Source organism: Perca fluviatilis, chromosome 24 (assembly GCF_010015445.1).
Source record: "Perca fluviatilis chromosome 24, GENO_Pfluv_1.0, whole genome shotgun sequence".
Classification (NCBI taxonomy): Eukaryota; Metazoa; Chordata; class Actinopteri; order Perciformes; family Percidae; genus Perca; species Perca fluviatilis.
The window spans coordinates 12,109,118-12,129,651 of record NC_053135.1 but is presented as its reverse complement, the minus strand read 5'-3'; the positions used below and the strand labels follow the sequence as shown (position 1 = coordinate 12,129,651).

Here is a 20,534-nt window from a genome sequence, read left to right as displayed (position 1 = left end):
CTTTCTACCCGCGAGTTTGAGCAAAGTGCTCCATGGGGAGAGCAAAAATATACAGCTTACTAAGACGAACACTTTCACACACAGAAGAAGCATTAAAATACACTAAATAAATATCCTACGTACGAGAAAACAGCTTGGACAGGGGTCTGCCATAGCAGAATGATAAATAGTAATTACACTAGTAATGTAAAAAAAAAAAAAAAAAAAAAGCACAGATAATGGCTGGGAACACAAGCTAAAGGTTCAGAAACTACACCATTTTGTTCATATTGATTGAGCTAAGATGTGATTGTTGGAAGAGGCTCTCTGAGGTCAACCATCATTACAAAATGTTCCCCCTTGATCTTTGAAGTTTGGCAAGTTCTTCTAGTATTTTCCCACCCACAGGTCTTCTGTATGGCTTGGCGGAAGAAATAATGTCTGTAACACCAGCGCTTTTAGCAGCATTGACTGGAAGTTTGCCTGCAGAGGCATCAGTAGTGAGGGTGGGGACAATTCTCCTTGAGTGTAAAAGGGGCAAGCAGTGTTCTACAGTATTAGTATTATTATATCCTTTGCCACTCGAGACCAGAGTTTGCATCCTGAATGCGGTTCAGTTTAGGCAACAGAAGAATTGGGGCACTTGTGTTTTCCTTGAAACGGATTTGCTGTTTCAAATGAGTTGAATATGAACATAATTTCTAGGAAACGAGGCTGGTAGGTTAGTAGTCTGGCGGGTTCTGACTTCTGGGCAACAAGGTCCTTCAACAATATCAAACAATTGGATTTTCAACCACTGCCAATTGCTAAAGAGCAAATGACAGCCCCATTATCACAAACTTTAAGTCAGTCTAATTACAACAGATGTGGCTCTATTTCGTATAGGCTTCGCCCTCTAAGAGCTATTGCTAAACCCAATAGCAATAGCTCTTAGAGGGCGAAGCCTATACTCATAGAATCTGGAGTTACAATACGTAACTATCATTTGCATCTTTGTCTGTGATCATTTGTCTAAATTAAACAACGTAATGGTTTAAAACTGTGCAGGTCACTTGGCCACCTCAGACCAAAAAAAAATAATTAATCATTACTCCAGGCTATTGATTTACAAAGTGCCATCGATGAATGGCCTGATGAATGATGGAAATCTCCTAGAGATTTGGTGCTGTTGGGCCACTCAATGAGCTTTTGATCCAAGACATTAAAAAAACTTATTCTACTTAACAGCAGTCATATGGTGGAAACCTTTGTGGTCGGACCAGTGTTGAGTTGACTGTTGGTTAGCAGCGGTACTGAAGCTGCTGACCGTGTCATCACCGACTTCTGCCACATCTCTTTTTTTTTTTTCCACAGATGTTGCCTGTGGGGCCAAAGTGGTTCGCTAATACGCGCTTGGCTCATTCACACAGACAGACAGACAGACAGACAGACAGACACACACACACACAGACAGACACACACACACACACACACACACACACACACACACACACACACACACACACACACACACACACACAGAAGTCAGACAGATATACAGAGCAGACGAAGTACAGTCAGTTCATACCGAGGACATACATTAGACAGTTATGGACAGACAGACATTTTTACAGACACACACACAAACAACACAAAACAACACACAAACACACACACACACACACAAAAAAAAAAATTTAGGGTAGTTTGTTTTTGTCTTATTTATGAGAGTTTTTCTCTCCCTCACTCTGTCTCTATTATCACCATTTTGAGTTGAGCTGCTTTATGGATGGTCCTACTATTCAGCACATACAAAGATCTGTACTCTAATCTAAGGTAGCTTCATGGTCTAAATGGGAAAACCAGTGTATAAAAATCCATCTTCTCAGCACTGACACCAGTGTTTATAAAAATGTTTACAGTGTATTTTTTTTGTTGTTTTTTGTCAGTTTTTCCAAGACAGCAGTCAACCAAAAACAACTAAACAGCGGCCCATGGCCAAACTACAAAGGAGGGATCACTGTAGTTCTGGCAATCACAGTATCACAGTTACAGTAGAAAGATGAGATGAGTTTCACATATTTGATGGTAAACTTGAGAATATTCAGTATAATCCTATAGGCAAAAGAATTAATATGATTGATGAGCTTTCAGTGCTCCCTCTTTTACGTTACTGGATGTCTTGACTAAACCCTTTCAGTCATTTTGCCTCACTCATATAAGGTCCTTCACAAAACAAGATATCTTGACATCTAACTCTCCATTTTCTCGGTCTGGTTGCTTATTTCAGAAACCCTTAGAAACATATTGTTCATCCTCCAACCTTTATGTTGGGAAAAATAATAAAACATATTGTTCCTTTCATGAATTGGACACCACAGTGGCTGGCAGTGAGTTCAGGTCCCATAAGCTGAATCCATCTTGTTTGACGCCATTGTGTTCTGCCTTGCCGGGACAACACGATACGCACCCTGCTATGTGACAGTCATGTGTCCGTTGTATGCCAAAAACTAACGTAACCTTCACATTTTCAGTGACAGAGTCTCTATCTACAGGACATAAATGGACTGGATTGGCTATAGTAAAGGTGCGTGAGTTTGAGTTGGGTCTGCCTGGCTCAGTTCGGTCCACATCGCTCTGATGTCGCTACAGCTACAGCAGATGGCACGTTATTTGGAAAGAGTTGGGGCCTCTTGGTTGTGGCCGCTCCCCTCTGTGTGGAACAGTGGAACCGGAGAGGATGTCTGGGTTGCTGGAGGCTAGAGTCTGATTGGGGAACTTTTGTCAAGTGAAACGATTTAGACCACAGTGTTCCGCTGCCGGTAGGGTGGAGGTGGCAAGACGGTGCCAGATTTCAGGGAAAACTCAGACATGTATTCAGGGTTTTCAGCTACCGCAGGCCGTATGTGTCCATTCTGCTTATAGAACAGCTTGGCGTTGGTGGAACCGCCCTGGGCGCCGTCAGGGACCGCCTGGTTAGACGATTTGGGAGGCAAGCTGTGCTGCCAGTATTCTGGATTGTCAAAGGTTACCTTCAGCTTTTTCCCGCTGACTTTAGCTGACGTCTGTCCGTGCTTCAGCAGGCTAGTGTTGGCTGGGTGCGTGGTAGCATGGATCTGATATGCTGGCAGGCTGCCGTGCCCAATGGTGGCCGAAGTGGACAGGGTACCTGACTGGCACACCTGGGCTTGGGCAGTAGTTCCTGTTTGGCTCTGGCTGACGGAGCCGCCACCTGGATTGCCAGGTTGTCCTGCAGGTTTGATGGTGTGGTGGGCATGGAGGATGTGGGTCGGTGGGCCGTGGTGGCAAGGCATGCCAGATGGAGAGGGCTGGGCCGTGGGGAGGGGGTAGTGGGGCAGGCTGGCCTGGATAGTAAGCGGGAGGTGGGAGCCCGAAGACGGGATGGAAGAAGAGGACTGGTTGGGTAGGGGCAGACCATTTCTCCTCAGGGCTTCCAGGCACAGCTCCGCGGGGCTGTGGAAGGTGTTGAGGTATAGGGGCTCGTTGATGTACTCATCCTCTCCTTTGGGCTGGCTGTTGGGTGTGCTGTGGTAGCCCGGGTTATCCAAGGCATGGATCTCACCGTTCTTACGTCGCGATACAAATGGGTTTTCCTCAATGGGATTGAGATATTCTGTAGCACAGATTAGAAAAGGGAGGGAGGGAAGACAACAAGAGATAAAGGAATTTATGAGAGAATAAGACAGACAAACAAAAGATCCATAGAAATCAAATCAAGGGAGAAGTAAACAAAAGAAATTGAAGAGAGGAAGAGAAAGAGATAACTCGCTAATGAGGGGAGAAGACGGAGATGATAATGGTGATAATGGCAGCCACTCAGGACCAGACGGGCAAGATGCCAGCAGTTCTTTGGCACTGCAAACTCCATCTGCCAGGGGTGAAAATGCCAGCAAATGACCCTTTTCACTGCTTCCAAGCGCTATAATAGTGGGGTGCGAAACCTATTGATTTTGCCCACTCTTACGCTCCTTGACATTGCATCAGATGCATTTTGCTGCAGGCTTTATTATATTTTGAGCTGCTCAAAAATCAAAGACGGTAGTGCAAGAGCAAGAGCTGATGCACAGAAATATTATCAAAGGCAAAACATGACATACACAGTTGACGGATACTGGGTAGGAATTTTAATCAATGGAATGAAATGAAATGGCAAAATGGCAGAATATACTACAAAAGATCATATTTACTCTGTGAATGAGCAAAGAGATGAACAGGCAACAGGTGCACTAGGCTCAAATTCGTAGTACATACAGGATGCACTTGTTTTACATTTAAATTGTGTTTCTGCGTTTGTGGAACATCACAGAAAATTGTGGTGTAGTTAATCTATGTGCAACTTTGCTTTCTATGAAATTAATTTAGTGAGGTAACGTTATTTCAAAGTTTAGTATTATCTACACTACGCTGTGGATTAAATTCAACTCCTAAAATGCCGCTGGGCAACATTACAACAAGAATTTCTACCTGGATTTATTCTTAGCCTCTCCAAAACAATTCTGTTTGTTAAAAGCGATCTGGAAAATTAACCAGACTTCACTGGTTGTTTTTTTTGGTGACAATTAGAGTACCTGAGGAGCTCTTGTCCTTCATGGGTGTCATGTATCCGTCCTCATCAGTGTCCCCTCTGGTCGCCCTCTCCCCCAAGAAGATGGTGGGGTCAGCGCTGTACCTCTGGCCCCCACTATCCTCTCCCCCGGCCTGGCTCTTCTTATGCAGGCTCCCGTTACAGCGTTGGTCTTCCAGGGCCGGACCCGGTCCACCTGTGGCATCCTGGTTAACGCAGGCTTGAGCACCTGCCACAGAGGCCTCTGCAGGGTTTGGACCACCATCTCGATAGCCAAATTGGTTCTAAGGCAAAGAGTGGGTTGTGAATAGAGACAATAAAACATGCTTTCAGATGTTACTGAGCCAACTGCAGTTTTATTTTCTTTGTTCTAAACCCCTTGAGAAAACGTTGATGCATGATTTGTATGACACTGTGCAGCTACAACATTGTTTAACAAACTAAATATGTCTATATTGTTCAACTGAACCACAACAAATTCACACACAGTGTGAATGCCAAAAGTCATAAAGCTGGAATCAGTTTAAGCCAGTTGTATGCCACCTGCAGCAATGGACGAGAGACTTTTAACCCGTGTAGCTGCCAAAAAAGTTCTGACAGCGTAGTCATCAGCCTTAAGGGAATGTGAAGGGCAGCTAGGCAGAGCTACGATTCAGTCACCTGGACCTCAAAAAAGAACAGAAAACCCCACAAGAAAATACAAAACATGACATGTGAAGCAAAGGGCTTCTTGTGGTGCTGTGTTGGCTTGCCGTAGGCTATTTAACCCAGGCCTACTCCTCGAGACTCTTGCCAACTGCTAGCGCTACAGCAGCAATTACAGGAAGCAGAGCTACAAAACACAACGGAAGAAAAAAAAGAAAAAAAGAAAATGTCCTGAGGTTATATCTGTTATATATAACCTTCTCCCATTGTCATCCCTCCACTGCAATCAACGTCCCCCTCCTCCAAACTTCTCTGTTCATCCTGTCTTCAAAGCCAGTCATTATCCCCTCCTCTTTTCAAGTACGAGCGTGAGAGCAAATCAGCCCAGATTAGATAACCGTCTGTATTTGGACAGCGTTTGCGGCGGCGCAACCTGAATAACTAACTTCCCGTGGCAATGTCAGCCAGCCGATGGATTTTTGACAAGTTACTTTCCCTGTGTGGGCATGTAGGGGCTTTGGACTGTATTATCAAAAGGCGTTTCAGTTCATGATAGTGGTGCTGACCTTGAACATGCACTACCCTGGATGGATTACCGTGTGTGTGTTTTTTTTACGCATGGGCTCGTTAGGGAACAAAAAAATAGGAAAATGGATAGGTCACGGGGGTACAGGTGGATAAGATGCAGAGCCGTGGGCCAGGGACATGTAGTGAATGCTGCAGAGCAAACAGCCGAGCCTGCGCTCATTGTCGATTAGTAAACGGCTCTGGCATTTTAAGAGAGCGTCTGTTATTTGCTTACGGAGCTCTGAGTAATGAAACCTGGGGCCTGGGGAGCTAGCGCATAAAGAGCCCAGGTTTAAGCCACACACGCTAGGATGGAAATGATGGAGGTTGGCCATTAGCAGAGGAAAATCATCAGCGTATTGCAAGTTCTTAACCACCTTGAGCACTAATAGAGGACAGTGAGTTGGGCAGTTTTTGACCAGAAAGAAATGAAAATAGTAGGTTTTGCGGCTAAAGTTAAATCGATAGACTTGAAAGGGTTTTATAAGAAGATGTAATGTGTTATTATATTAAAATATTCGATTAAAGCTGTAGGTTTATGCTTAGAACCTGTAAAATGTCCTGTGTGTAGAATGTTTTCTGCATATGTTTTTGTGTCCTGAAGCAGTGTCCTTACTCTGTTGGAGTCAACGCGAGGCCTGGTTGTGTATGACGGAGGAGCCATGTTAAAACCCCGAGGCACCAGATACTCGTCAGCATCCATCAAGTCGTCCAGGTCCTCCTCGTCCAGAAGGCTCTGGAAGAACTTGCTGTCGTTGGGGCTGGGAAGCTTCATGCGGTCATCTCCCTAAACGGTACACAAGTGACACAATTTAGTGCGATTAATTTCTTTTAACGGACGGTATGCCGCAATTTAGCCTATGACCATGGTGTTCCATTTCCCGGGATTGCTCCGGTGCCCCCAGAAATTCCGCCGGGACGTCGCTCTTTTCGCCTGGATGTCCGTTACCTTCCGCTTTCTGTGTGTTGGAATTCTAAACTCCGGTGGATTAATGAGGACTATGGTTAACTGCTCCTCAGATCTCTGCAGGGTAAATCCAGACGGCTAGCTAGACTATCTGTCCAATCTGAGATTTACACAACCAAAACAAGTTCCTTCCCGAGGCTATCTAGCAGCGGCAACGTGGCTCTGTCCCATCCTGGAATGCTGTGTGGACTAGCCAAAGCGCAGACTAACTGCAGTTATAATCAAAAATGACGCACGAAATATATCATATCATATACATAGATACTATAACATTTAAACGCCTTCCAAACACACCTGGATGACCAGGTATCGCTGGGGGTCACGGGCCATTCGGCAGAACTCCGCAGCCAGCTCCTTGAACTTCGGCCTGCTGTCTGCGTCAATCATCCAGCCTGGGGGAAAGAAAGAGAAAGATGGAGCAGGCGGGGGCATGTTTGTGTTATCCACAGCACTGAAAAAGACAGTTAAGTAGAACTGCTGGATTGGATTCAGCTGTGTCACTGCCATTCTTCTGTGTGCTGAATAAAATAATATATAATATATTTCCATTTCAAGCCCAAATAATGTGTGACAAATATTATAGTATACAATTGGGGATGGTTAGGAGACAATGAAAACATATTATGTAACATATTACTTAGATATGTGTACTGTATGTGTTTATCTTCAAAAAAAAAAAAAAAAAAAAAAAAGTTCTGTAGAAAATACAACAAAAAAACTGAACGAGCAAGTATGGTGTTCACTTTAACAAGGTTTTATACATTTGAAGGGCTAAGTGCCTTGCTCAAGGGCAACTCAGAGGTAGTTATTAAGGTGCTGTAGAGGAAAAAGTTTTTTCTACTTTTCTCTCCCTGAGGCCACAGCTGCAGAAGACTGACAACACAGAAGACTCCTGCAGGTGATGTAAAAGGCCAGGTTGTCTCTCAGCTCAGAAATGCAAACGGAGGTGCTAATTTCAGTGTCTGCACTGCATATACTACAACAGTTATGGCTAAAGTAGGGCCTGGGCGCCTCTAGCAATCCTAGAGGGAGGCTCCACGGAACACCTGGAGAATATAATTGCTTCATTTCACTTTATTTGACACTTAGTGGCTACCACAGTGACAAGTAGAGCTGAAGATCTTTGGTTCACTCTTAATTTCTATCATTTTACACAGGCTCGGGCTTGCGCTCCGGGTTTGCGCGGTAAATGAGCGGTCAGGTGATGCATTTCGATTAGAGCGAAAATGGATGCTGAGGAGGTGAAACGGAAACGGCTGGCCTCTGGAGGACTTATTTTATTTCTTTGTTCCAACTTCCAAGTGGCCTATAGCCTACGTTAGTCATGAATAAATGATGTTAAAAAAATGTATAAATGACTCATTCTTGACAAAAGGCAAAAGAGCGGTGTGCATGCGCACATTTGAATAATGTCGGGCTGTAAACGGGTTCGGCCTTTTAATTTAAAAAATTTGGCTGTCAATCAAAATGTACTTGTCGGACTCGGGCCTTGTCGGGCCTAACTTTTAAGGTCCGATTACAGCTCTAGTGACAAGAAATAACAGTTTATCCGCACTACATTTATGCAACTTTTCAAATCAGAGTCTGTGGTCTAATGCACGTTTCCTTCTGTCGATCTGAAGCTATGAAGCTCTCCTTAAAAATCATTTCGCCTGCCTTTCTTCGCTCAGTTCATCTTATATCCACGTCTAGTGCCCCACGCAGGCACATTACCTAAATGAGGTGCAATCACTTCAGCAGCAATCAAACTCTATTTCATCTTTATTGGGGTGGCGCCGAGGCGGCGGGGCACGCAGTGTGACAGCGCACCAAATCACAAACAACGGCTCTCAGTCAACATGTAATTAGAATTAATGCGGCCAATTGCTGAGCTTGCTTCTGGCTTTCGATGGGGCGGCGTGACCCTCCTGCTAGTTTGACTCAGTCTTTGACCTGCTTCGGCTATGTCTGATCGCCGCTGTGGCACTCAGCTGACGTCTTTTGAATTTTGTGTTTGTGTGTGTGTGTGTGTGTGATGTGTTTTTCAGGGTGCTGTAGCATTGCAGTGTGAGGGAGGAGATTTTAAAACCTGTAGAGAGGATAAGGTGCTCAGCAATAGACTGCATAAAAGTGAAAATGCAACATGTGATGTATATCAGACACCTGCCCTCAAGAATCGCCCCTCTGCGACCAATAACGGTTTTATTTATTTAATCGAATTAAAGATAACTAATAAACCAGGACTATGTGGGAGCTGCTTGTTAAGTTATGGGAATACCTTTCGCCAGCATTTATAATATAATTGTCCAGACATTTTACCTAGCACATAAAATGTATTCACCTCCATCAGTTGGCATTGTTATTAGGCTAAATGGCTGCAGGGCTTTCATGATTGCTTCTCTGCTGTCAAAAGCCATTGGCAGGAGTTTTTCATTTGGAAAAAGAACAATTAGGTAATATGACATTTTGGTCGGGCTAACATTTCTTGTCATGGGAATATGTTTTGATATCACGCTCCAAACTGGATCACATCGTTCTCTTTCAACACATTTGGCATTTGAAGCACTCACTGCTGTCTTCATCCCTAGCGAATCAGTAGTGCTCCACTAGAATAAGTTTGAATTCATAGAGCTACAAGCCGCAAATAATAAGAAGTATATTCATAGCGCAGATACAATATTTGTTGAAAAAAAAAAAATGAATAAAAAGGGTAGATAATTTAAAAAAAAGAACTGAGAACAAAAAAAAAAAGTCAGTGGGGAAAAGTTGATGTGAGGTCATTTTTATAAGATTTTTCAGCCACCACTAGAAGACGGGGAGTGACCGAAAAGGGTGGAGCGGTGTGGAGCAATGACCAGACTGGTGTATGGAAAAAAAAAAAAGACTAGCCAAGCAGCCGATATCTGGCAGATCTCATAGCATGGATTGGCATGTATGTCTGGACTGTTTCCTGGAAATATGGGAGGGTGGATCCGTCCGCAGCCATGCACAGCAGAACCAGGGTTCTGAATCCAGCCAGGGGAAGGAGTGCAAGATGGGAGAATTTGGGGAGGATGAAGAAAAGGCGGGTTTTTGGACGGTTGTACGAGCTGGAGGGAGAGTTGGGGTACGTTGGCCTGTGAGGGAGGTGTGAGGGTCCAGATGGAGGATGACACGAACACGGATGTGGGCAGAGTCCCTGGCTGAGGATACGCCTGCATGTTGCAGACCAGAAACCAGCATCTCATCAGTTTCACAACAACATCTCTTTCTCTGAATAGTATTTTTTGTTGTTTTTCATCTCTCGTCTTTACAAACCAACTTTTCTTCCAGCCTTGAATCGAAGCCCCTGAGCTCAGATAACACCTTATCAGATGAATATTAAAAATATGAACCCCTTTTATTAAACTACAACTCATCTGTGACACTGAGTTGGAGCGGTGTATAAACATGATTTAAAAAAAATAAAATCATATGCTGCATAACACTCGCTGAGTTGGAGTGCTGCTCTGCAACGTTGTCTTTAATGCTGCCACATGTGGCTGAGGCAATTATGGATACAAATGTGTGATATGTTGCAAGACACAAGCTTTTTGATTTCACTGATGATTCTTTTTAATTTACTAATTATTTGATGGTGCATACTAGGGATGCACAATTTGGTGTATATGTACCCTGAGCTAAAAGTGAACATTGGGCGCCTGGATAGCTCAGTTGGTAGAGCGGGCGCCCATATATAGAGGTTTACTCCTCGATGCAGCGGGCCCGGTATCGACTGCGACCTGCGGCCCTTTGCCTCTCTCTCCCCTTTCATTTCTTCAGCTGTCCTGTCAATAAAGGCATAAAAATGCCCAAAAAATACATCCCACATCTGGTCATTACATCTATAAATCTTTCTCTCAGTTAAAGGAACAGTTTGAGGTTTTGGGAAATGTGTTTATTTGCCTTCTTGCCGAGAGTTCGATTAGAAGATGGATACCACTCTGTCATCTTATAAAACATATTTTGCATACCCATCTTGTTTGTGAGTGTACTGTATGTATGTGTGACTGAGCTTTTGTAAGTGTGTTTCCTCACATTTGACCATGACCATGTAGACATCTATTGTGCAAATGGGTGGCTGGGGCAGACGCTCCCCTTTCTCCAGAATGTCTGGGATTTCTCGCGTGGGGATGCCGTCGTATGGCTTGCCTCCGAATGTCATCAGCTCCCAAATGGTCACTCCTGTAGGATAAGAGGGGTACGGGGTGAGGGGATGAAGGGAACAAGACAGACAGGCAGGGAGAGATGTCAGGGTGACACAAACAGCCAGGCAACAACATAGAACAAGATAAGCAGACCGATAAAGGGGTCAAAAATGCAAATAAAGGATTTCAGGTCATTGTCTTCTTTCCTTCCCACAAGTATGAGCAGAACAAACATTGACGTGTACACATACAGATGACCAATAATACATTTACCACCCACCATAACTCCACACGTCACTCTGATGGGTGAACTTCCTGTAGTGGATGCATTCAAGAGCCATCCATTTAATGGGCATCTGAGGAGAGATGGATAGACACATAAAGATGAGGATCTTTGATGAAACAGACCAAAAAGAAGACGCTCATTAGGACATCTATCATATCTATTTACCCCTGAATTGGTAAATTCGTAATATTTCCATTATGAATATTATCTATCTTATGTTTTGTTCAGCAGCTTCCCTATCAGTTAATCCAGCGTTTGTGAGATATTGGGAAATGGACCATACTTTGCTTCGCTCAATACTACTCAAGTACCGTGATTGCTTATCTTCAGTCTATCCCAGGGATCATCGATAGTGAGCACGCTTTTTAAGATACACCATGTAAATGAAAATGTATTGGCCAATTGTCTCACACTATCTCAATAGCCTGTAGGTTTACAGCAGACAGTGCGTGAAATCGTAATAAGAACGGGCCCTTTGAAATTCCTGACAAGGACAAAGCCACACGTCGCCTTATCATAACTGCCATATAATTTACATATCGGCTGTACACATGTGTGTGCATATGTGAACGCACATATGTCATTTGAAATACTGCCCCTCCTTTCATGTGGGAGCCTGACGCACACGCTTGCTATTCAGGGAAATGAACAAGGAGAAGGGAAATGAAATGCGTCAGGTTGGAAACGGCTACGGCGCCTCCACTTTCATGTTGATTTAGCTCTCACGGCGCATCTATTTTTAATGGCGTACATGTGTAACTGCTGACAACAGCTCTCATTTATCAATGCATCAGTGAATAGCCACATGGAGTCAATCACTCAGATGGTTGCATCAGACTACAATATCTTTCATTTGCCACAGGTAACGGCTTAAATTCAAGATGCGGTGGCTACCGTCAGGCCTCTAGATGAATAGATGCAGCAATGAACAAGCCAATTTAATAAAGGGAGTTGATCACGACAATTTGCATAGTGCGCCTCAAGCGAGGGAAAGAGAAGGGGCTTCTGATTAATGTAGTCTGGGTCCCCAAACAAAACAAACTGATTGGAACTGTGGCTGCATTATTTGTTTGGATGAAGTGCTTTAAAATTGTAGTTTACCAGACTGACCAAAAATGTTTTAGATCTCCACATCAATATGAAAGAGGAAAAAGCTAAATTTCTTCTTTTTGGAAACAAGAAAATGAAAAACATCAGCTAACATCTGGTAAGCGGAACCAACACAGCCCGATTATTCAGTTTTCTCTGTTTGGTCCCCTTTTGCTCTCCATTATACTCTCTACTGTGTTTGAATACAGCCACACTTATGATTTAGCTGTTGTCATTTGCACATTTTTCTGTTGCTGTTGCCAGACCAGTGAGCGAGCAGAAAATAGTGATTTAATCTGAGGTTACACATGCTACCTGTTAACCAAGGCGAAAAAACTCTGAGACGTCGGTTAAATCCCTATTTCATTTTCGCACAGTACACATAAATAAAAAATGATACTGTGGTTGGCTGTATTGACATAAAAAAAGAGTGATTACAAAGGAAGTTAGATGTGTGTCTTCTTAACTTTAACTGCTACACAGCATCTGAGCAGGCAGAAAAGAAGATGCTTTTTCAAATTTAGCTGGCTTAGTGCAGACATACTCTTGAGGCTGTGTGCAATGAAGAATACACATCTGAATAAGAGTAAAAAAGGATAAAGAAAGGATAAAGATGAAAAAAAAAAAAAGTGACTCAAGCATTAAAAACAAGTCTTAAAGAGCAAATGTATATTGGCCGTGGTGTGAAGGTGGGCTGTGTCATTTTTCAGTGTACAAAAATGTGAAATGCACACAGCTGTAAGGCAAACTGTACTACGGCATGTTGTATATATGAAAACATGCAAATGTGCAGGGCAATGTTGAGGATTTACAGGTCATCTTTTTTGTTCTACTGCTAGTGATGTAGTTTGTGCAGTTACATCTTTAAAAAAAATTACAAACGACAAAAATGTCTCTATTTTTGACATTTTATAAACACTTAACACTTAAAGGATTCATAAATAGTATAATATTGAGTAGATTACCATCATTAGCTGAAGCCTTATTTACTATTTTAATACACACTGCCTGAGGGGTCAAAGGTCACGGGCATCGAATGTTGGTTTTCGGACTTGCTGCTTACGTCAGATTTCTCCAGATTCTCGGAATCCTTTGTAGATTTTATCGACTGCAGATGATGAAATCCCTAAATTGTACGTTGAGAAACATCTTTAAACTGTTGGACTATTTGCTCACTTGGTTGAATACAAAGTGGTGAGCCTCGCCCCATGCTTGCTTGTGAACGACTGAGGCCCTATTTACACGAGAACGCTCGCAAGTGAAAACGTAAAAATATTTTATCAGATTTTAGGGCTTAAAAACGCAAAACAGTGAAACCGCCCTCCAGAGTGGAAATCTTAAAAACGTTCCACTGTCGCGTTCCCGTCTAAAATTATGCAGCCTCTATTGTTGTGGTGGCTGGCGACCCACCCCATATTTTGTTACATAAATCAAAATATAGAGTGATTACTCGCCCATGGCCACTCTGCCGTTGGGTATCCACAGCGTGCCTATACTTGGTCCGGATGGCTTTCAGCTTAGATGACATCTGACTTTTACAGATGGCGTCTTTCTCGTGTGGATAGGACGTCCCTCCAGGTACAAGATACTGCTGAAGAAATTCGGTCCATACGTCTATCTATTTTGACTGGCAGGACTCCCAGTCCACGCCCAGTTGTGCCACCTCCTCGTCTGTCCAGACAAAATTGTCAGCTTTTGTCTAAACGCAGAATAAAAAGTGATAACGCAACGCCACTATTGATCAGATCGTTTCCATCTAAACCTTTTGGTGATACTCCTTTTATACCCAATCATGACGCTCACCCGTCTCCAATTAACCTGTTCACCTGTGGAATGTTCCAAACAGGTGTTTTTTGAGCCTTCCTCAACTTTCCCAGTCTTTTGTTGCCTCTGTCCCAGCTTTTTTTGCAACGTGTTGAAGGCTTCAAATTGAAAAATTGAAAAAAAACAATAAAGTTCATCAGTTTGAACATTAAAAAGTCTTTGTAGATTATTCAATTGAATATAGGTTGGAAAGGATTTGCAAATCATTGTATTCTGTTTTTATTTACGTTTTATACAACGTCCAAACTCAACTGGAATTGGGGTTTGTATAATACAATTTTAATTAAGATGCACATACAGTAGATGCTACATAGATGCACACACACATTCAGAGACACACAAATACTATTGGCCCTGGAGCATACCAACCTTCCCTGGCCACCATCGGTGAACTTTTTGCTTTATTATTTTTTGTTTGCACTATTTACTACGTATGTATACCATTGTTATGCACGGAGTCCTGTGTGTTAAACCGCTCTCAGCCAGGTAAGTAGTGTACACACACAAAAACATGCTCACGCCGCCACTTACACCAACCTTGCCCCCGTCTGCGTTGTACTCCTTCTCGTCAGCGTCTAGCAGCCGCGCCAGGCCGAAGTCGGTGATCTTAATGTGATTGGGCGACTTCACCAGCACGTTGCGGGCTGCCAGGTCCCTGTGGACCAGCCTCCTCTCCTCCAGGTACATCATCCCCTGATAGAGGAAAAAAAACAAACAAATGTGAGATGACTATGAATCTTCTGATGATGAAGCGATTTATCATTTGCTATTCCATGGTTGGAGCATTGTGAGAACGCCGACGCGTTAAATGTCAGCCCTAACATAAAATTATTGTCATAACTGTCATCAATAACCACACACCCACGCAGACATCTAGATTCAATCTTTCATTCTTATTACACCTCATATACACGCCTCTTGGAGACGGAGAATCTTTGGCAGCTTTAACAGCATCGCAGAGATGTCAAAAAAAATGTGCCGCAAAACAGCTTCCCATATCCCAATGCCAGAGTACAGAACAGAAAAAACTTCCAGGTTTCTGATATGCAGTTACCTGACATCACATCCAGTGGCGGAAGAAGTATTAAGATCCTTTGCTTAATTAAAAGTACTAATACCACACTGCAAAAATACTCCGTTACAAGAGAAAGTCCTGCAGTGAAAATGTTACTTATTTATTTAAAAGGGACAATGCACATCAATTGACATTTTTTGTTTACACTCAAAATGTAAATGTGCCACAGTTAGTAAAAAAAAGCTCATTTTCATCTGTAGTCCGGTCCAATGTGTGGGGATTTCTCCCATCTAGCGTGGAGATCATATATCGCAATCAACTCTCTCACGCCACGCAGTGTCTTGCTCTTTTCGATATCCTTTTTCTTTTTCAGGGCGAAGAAGAAGACTCCTGTTCCTGAAATTTGGATTTTGAATGTGTGTGGTCCTCCATGTTTCCTTCTTCAAACTTGCCGGGGGCCAGGGAAGCTACGATACCCATTAGCAGCATTAGCAGCACCTGTGAGTTTATCGTGTGACAGCGAAAACCCAAAAGGCGGAGCAGTATGTCCTGTATGTCCCTTACCTGCTAACGTATTTCAAGATGCCGCATGAATATGGAGCGTCTACCCCCAGTTTATGTGAATGCAAATGTCAAATTTCAAGCCAATAGGAATACTTGGAATTGATGGTGGTGGTAAATATTCATGATTATGATAATGAACAACTAAACACGTTACACACACTGGACCTTCAAGTAAGCATCATCCGGAAACTGTAGTTAAAGTATTAAAAGTAAAAGTACTCAATGCAAAATTTCTCAATTTAGAACATAACAACCAAACAGTTTATTTTATGTTTATCTAAATAGCTGGAATGTAGCTGTATATGTTTGGTAGTATTATATAAATATTTAAATTTTAAATCTTAATGTGTAAAGTATCTAGTAGCTAAAGCTGTCAGATGAATGTAGTGGAGCAAAAACTACAATATTTCTCTCTGAAATGTAGTGGAGTAGAAGTAGAAAGTGGCATGAAAAGAAAACACTCAAGTAAAGTACATGTACTTTGAATTTAAGTACATGGAGTAAAAGTACAGTACGGTTACATTCCACCACTGATCATGTCAACATCCAAATGTAAACTGCTTTTTCTTTCAACGTCTCTTGATTCCTGTATGATGAAACATATATTTTAACACTACTGTAGATACCAAAGTAATATTGTTCGATATTTATGCAGCTAAGAGGACATCTTTCAGGAGCGTACTTCTCTCCACTGTTACTGGACCAAGTAGCTGGTACAACTAGAAGATGAAACAGGCACTGGCTGTGTTGGCAGTGTGTCTTAAATTGTGTAACATCAATATCTACTTCTTGTACCGTGTCCAACTCCAGTGCAATCTTGTTCAGTCATAACTGAGATTATGTCTCTGACATGTCTCCGCCGTGTCCTCTGTAACTGTTGAATTTTCAAGATGGCTAGGCAGGGAGAGCAATAGATGTCCTTCCAATTTGTTAACGTTGATTATGACCACCCGATGAATAGAGCAAGTAACGGGAAAAACAACGGAGCCTTGAGCGGACCGAATGGCAACGTTGCTTTGCAGCCTTAATTTGGTGCTCAATGGGCTGGATGGAGCAAGGACTGTTGACAGTCGCATGAAAACCTATTTGCAGCCATGTGAGTGTGCTCACCCGCAAAGATGTACCTCATCCTAAAAACACACTCGCTAGCTCACAGGGCACACAAACGCACACGCCACCTTTTTCCTCCCCCCCCCCACAAAGACAGAAGCGCACACAGGTTCCATCACGCCCTTGAAACATGTACACACTCCTCTCGGTCTTCTGTGCTCTTGAGCTGAACAAAAACAGGCTGACGAGCAAGGCTGAGCCAATTGAAGTGTATTAGACTGGATGTTAAACAAGTGGATGCCACTTTGCAGGTGGATCAATACAAACACCTTGATGAGGAGGGAGGCAGTCATTGTACTCTGCAGACGATGAAAAATTTGGAGCAAGGCCCACGCCTCCGCTGGCGCGCGAGAGTCATTGTCCATGTGAAATACTTACAGTGAAAATACTATATATGTCCGTGTGTGTGTGTGTGTGTGCGCGCACATATCGAGGCGCATTGTGTTGAAATGCTCGTCAGACAAATGTGAGGAGAAATCGATAGCCCCGACGTCTGGCTCGCCCACCGGCTGAGCGCTCATCCATCATCCGCGGGCCTCACGGAAGACAGAAGCATAGACACACACGCGCTGACAGAGACCACCTATGCTCTAAAGCAAGACATATTTCACTGAACATACTGGGCGACTCTGGCAATATTTCTATCTGTCAGACTGTCTGCATGTCTCGCACTCTCTTCCTCTTTTATCTACCAGTTTGGGACACGTCCTACTTCCCTACCCAGTGCCCTTATTTTAGATAAAGAAGCCCCTGTGCCTCTTTTTCTTTTTTTTGCCAATATGTAGACAATTGTGCTGGGACAAGGCCCAAATCGCCCCCACCCCCATTTAACGGAAAGTGTATTTAAAATAGATTACTTCTCGGGCAGGCGATCAATAACAATGCTGATTACAATAAGCCCGAAGATGGCTGTGCCACGCAATATTTATCCCCAATGTCAACGTCGGGAGGAATTAGGAATCAATGGCCCACATAGTCCATTAATAAACTTCGACTTAAAGTGACAGGGCAGTGAGGGGAGGCCACCGCACTGACAAGGGGAATGTACAGCAGCTCAAGGAGCCAATTAATTTTCAGCCCCTCCGGGCGGTAAACACAAGCGTCCCGGTGGAGGATGTGGGGGCAGCCGGGGTTTTCAGGCTGAGAGGGTCCCGCTGACTGTGCTGCTTTAACACTGCTTGAGCGTTACAATCCCCAGAGTCCTGAAGTCCTTAGAAATAGAAGTGGAATTGGATAATTTGTGATTACATAACTTGCCTATTGTAGATCATACAGGCACTTGCAGAGAAAGTAATTACACCTGCCATGTTTGGAAAACAACATGTTCAAATTCGCCTTCCCCTTTTTTATGCTCTGGAGCCACACACAATATAACAAATATGTGTGTGATTGACAAGTTTTAGAGCTGGCCCCCTGTCACCTCCTGTAGAGCTTCCCCTGATTGCCTGTAGGGTTCCGTTAATTACTGAAACTAATGCCTGGTGGTCATCTAATGAATTAGAGATGAAGTGGTTTTTGAAGTGAAATTGTTCAAACTCCACACAAAATGAAGTTGCAAGTAACTGCAAGTTAGCAACAACAGCTTGAATGAAGAGTGAAGTACTTGCCTCGTCTGCGCGAAAGGCAACATCACTTTGTGCTCTCTCCATTTTTTTTTTCTGTGCAGAAAGAAAAGCCATCTGCCTCGGAGAAAGAGCTACATTTGGAGCTGTGCACCACTCCAGACTTTCCAGTGATCTACTGCACTCAAAGGCTTACCTCTAAAAAAAGGTGTTGGAGGTAAAATGCATCATGTCGGAGTCTCTTTTAGTTTCAAAATACTTCAAATAAAACACTTAAAACATCTCACATTCATGTGAACATGTATACCTGTATGCACAAGGGGAATATTTATTGACATAACTTAAAGCTATAACTTGTGTCAAATTCCTTTTAGAAAGTCTGCAGGTTTGCAGACACTAACAATCCGCACAAAGTCTCCTAAAGTTCAAGTCAGAGCCTTTAAGCACTTGCTGAACTTGCAGCGAGACAGACCTAAGCCTTTGTGGACTCAACAGAAGTGCATCATCACGGTGAGACCGCACGATGCAATTGCGAGATACAACCTCACGAAAGTGACTTGGAACAGAAAACATAAGTTGGCACCAAGCACGCAAAGATTTCAAAGGCATCCGATTACATTTGCTCAGAACATGTACTGTACCTACAAAAGTCAGAATTTTTCAACTTATGGAAGCAAAACCTTGACAGGTTGTGGGAAAGGAAAATCCAATGGTACGATTCCATTAACGACCTCCTAATTAAATCCTATCTTGAAACTCCAAAATGGCACATATCCACTTTGGGGAAAAAAAAGGGACATGTTAGAATGAATCCTTTTCTGTTTATGTTCTGTCACAAACCGCGTCGTTTAATTTGGATTGTAGCTTTAGCTGTCTCGTTGTGGAACAAAATGTCAACATTAATGTTAACGTTAGGAGCAACAGCTTTGAATACATTCATCCAGTTCAGGGAAGGCCTCCATTTCCAAAAAAAACACGTACTTGAACCCTGAATGAAAGGTCCCATGAGAACTTTTCCCAGCACACAGAGAGCTTTGTAAGCCACATGCTACACTGGAGCATTAAGGTTAAGGACCCAGCAGCGCTGTTGCACATCTAAAATGACACTGGGGTGCGTTTTAAGCCCTCAGAGCTCAAGTGCTTCTCAACTAGTTTTAAAAAACGAAACTTTTTTTTTAAACTTTATGTAACTTCTAAAAAGCTGTTTAGGTAAGATGTTTGCAAGAGTCAGAGTGTGCTTGAGGACAAGCCAGCATTACTGGCACCCATTGGCTATTAACTAGTTGTGCAGCCTCTCTTGTGCCTTTTGTACAATTCAGAAATCTGGTTTTAAACCTGCAAACTTACTTGCAAGTGCACATAACTGTACTTCCTTTCTCATGCTTATTATCCTAATTTATTTATCGAATCATTTTTCCAATTTAGAAAAGTTTTAGGGCCCTATTTTAACGATCTAAGCGCACGGCGTGAAGCGCATTGGCACAGGTGCGTTTTGGGCGTGTCCAAATCCACTTGTGCTAGTTTGACGGCGAAAAAAAGGGTCCGGGCGCATGGTTCAAAAGGGTTGTACTTAGTGTCTTCGTTAATTCATAGGTGTGTTTTGGGCGTAACATGCAATAAACCAATCAGAGTGTCCTCTCCCATTCCCTTTAAAAGCCAGGCGCGTGAGTACCTTGGCGCATTGCTTTTTTGATGGCGGATTTGCACCGTAATATTTTTATTTGTAATCTTCTGCATGTTTGTGTGCTGCTACGCTTCCCTGTGTGTGTAACGAGCAGAGTGTGCGAGCGCTGTGCACGAGGCTAGGCGCATTCTACTAATGCGCTGTTAAAATAAAAAAGAAATGCTGCGCTATCGACTTCAGGTTTTTGTTGGTCAATGGCGCGATCACTTCCCGCTGCCTCAAGATAGCAATACGCCAAGAATTCACCTGAACACACCTCCCTGTAAGACCAGCACGCCCATGGACGCACAGATATGCGCAGGTGCATTTGCCATTTAAACGACGTGGGTGCTGGACGGGAAACTGACAACTGCGTCGGTCTTAAACTAGCAAAGACACTGGGTTGGGCTTTGCGCTGCGCCGCGTGAAAGATAGGGCCCTTAGTGTCTTTCTATTTTATATATGATAGTGTCGCTTCTGTTCTGTGATGTTTTTTTTATTTTTATTTATTTGGCTTGATTGGCATTGTAAATGAGGGCCGCCCTTCAGTGATT

At 43.1% G+C, this 20,534-nt stretch overlaps 1 protein-coding gene across 10 annotated transcripts in view; it reads right to left on the bottom strand.

Moving 5' to 3' along the window:
- The window catches only part of LOC120554149 (receptor tyrosine-protein kinase erbB-4-like), a 300,052-nt gene that overhangs the window by 22,789 nt on the left and 256,729 nt on the right, over positions 1 to 20,534 (bottom strand). For 5 of the 10 annotated variants that reach the window (XM_039792826.1, XM_039792822.1, XM_039792824.1 and 2 more), the window contains exons 21-27: positions 14,598 to 14,759; positions 11,148 to 11,223; positions 10,758 to 10,904; positions 7,017 to 7,114; positions 6,372 to 6,542; positions 4,548 to 4,827; positions 1,696 to 3,592 (exon numbers count right to left, since the gene is read on the bottom strand). In XM_039792826.1, coding sequence (XP_039648760.1) covers positions 2,757 to 3,592; positions 4,548 to 4,827; positions 6,372 to 6,542; positions 7,017 to 7,114; positions 10,758 to 10,904; positions 11,148 to 11,223; positions 14,598 to 14,759 — 1,770 coding nt within the window. In that variant the 3' untranslated portion in view covers positions 1,696 to 2,756. Of the gene's footprint in view, positions 1 to 1,695; positions 3,593 to 4,547; positions 4,828 to 6,371; positions 6,543 to 7,016; positions 7,115 to 10,757; positions 10,905 to 11,147; positions 11,224 to 14,597; positions 14,760 to 20,534 lie in introns of those variants that run through there. The other 5 variants (XR_005638323.1, XR_005638324.1, XM_039792830.1 and 2 more) reach the window with 2 other exon arrangements.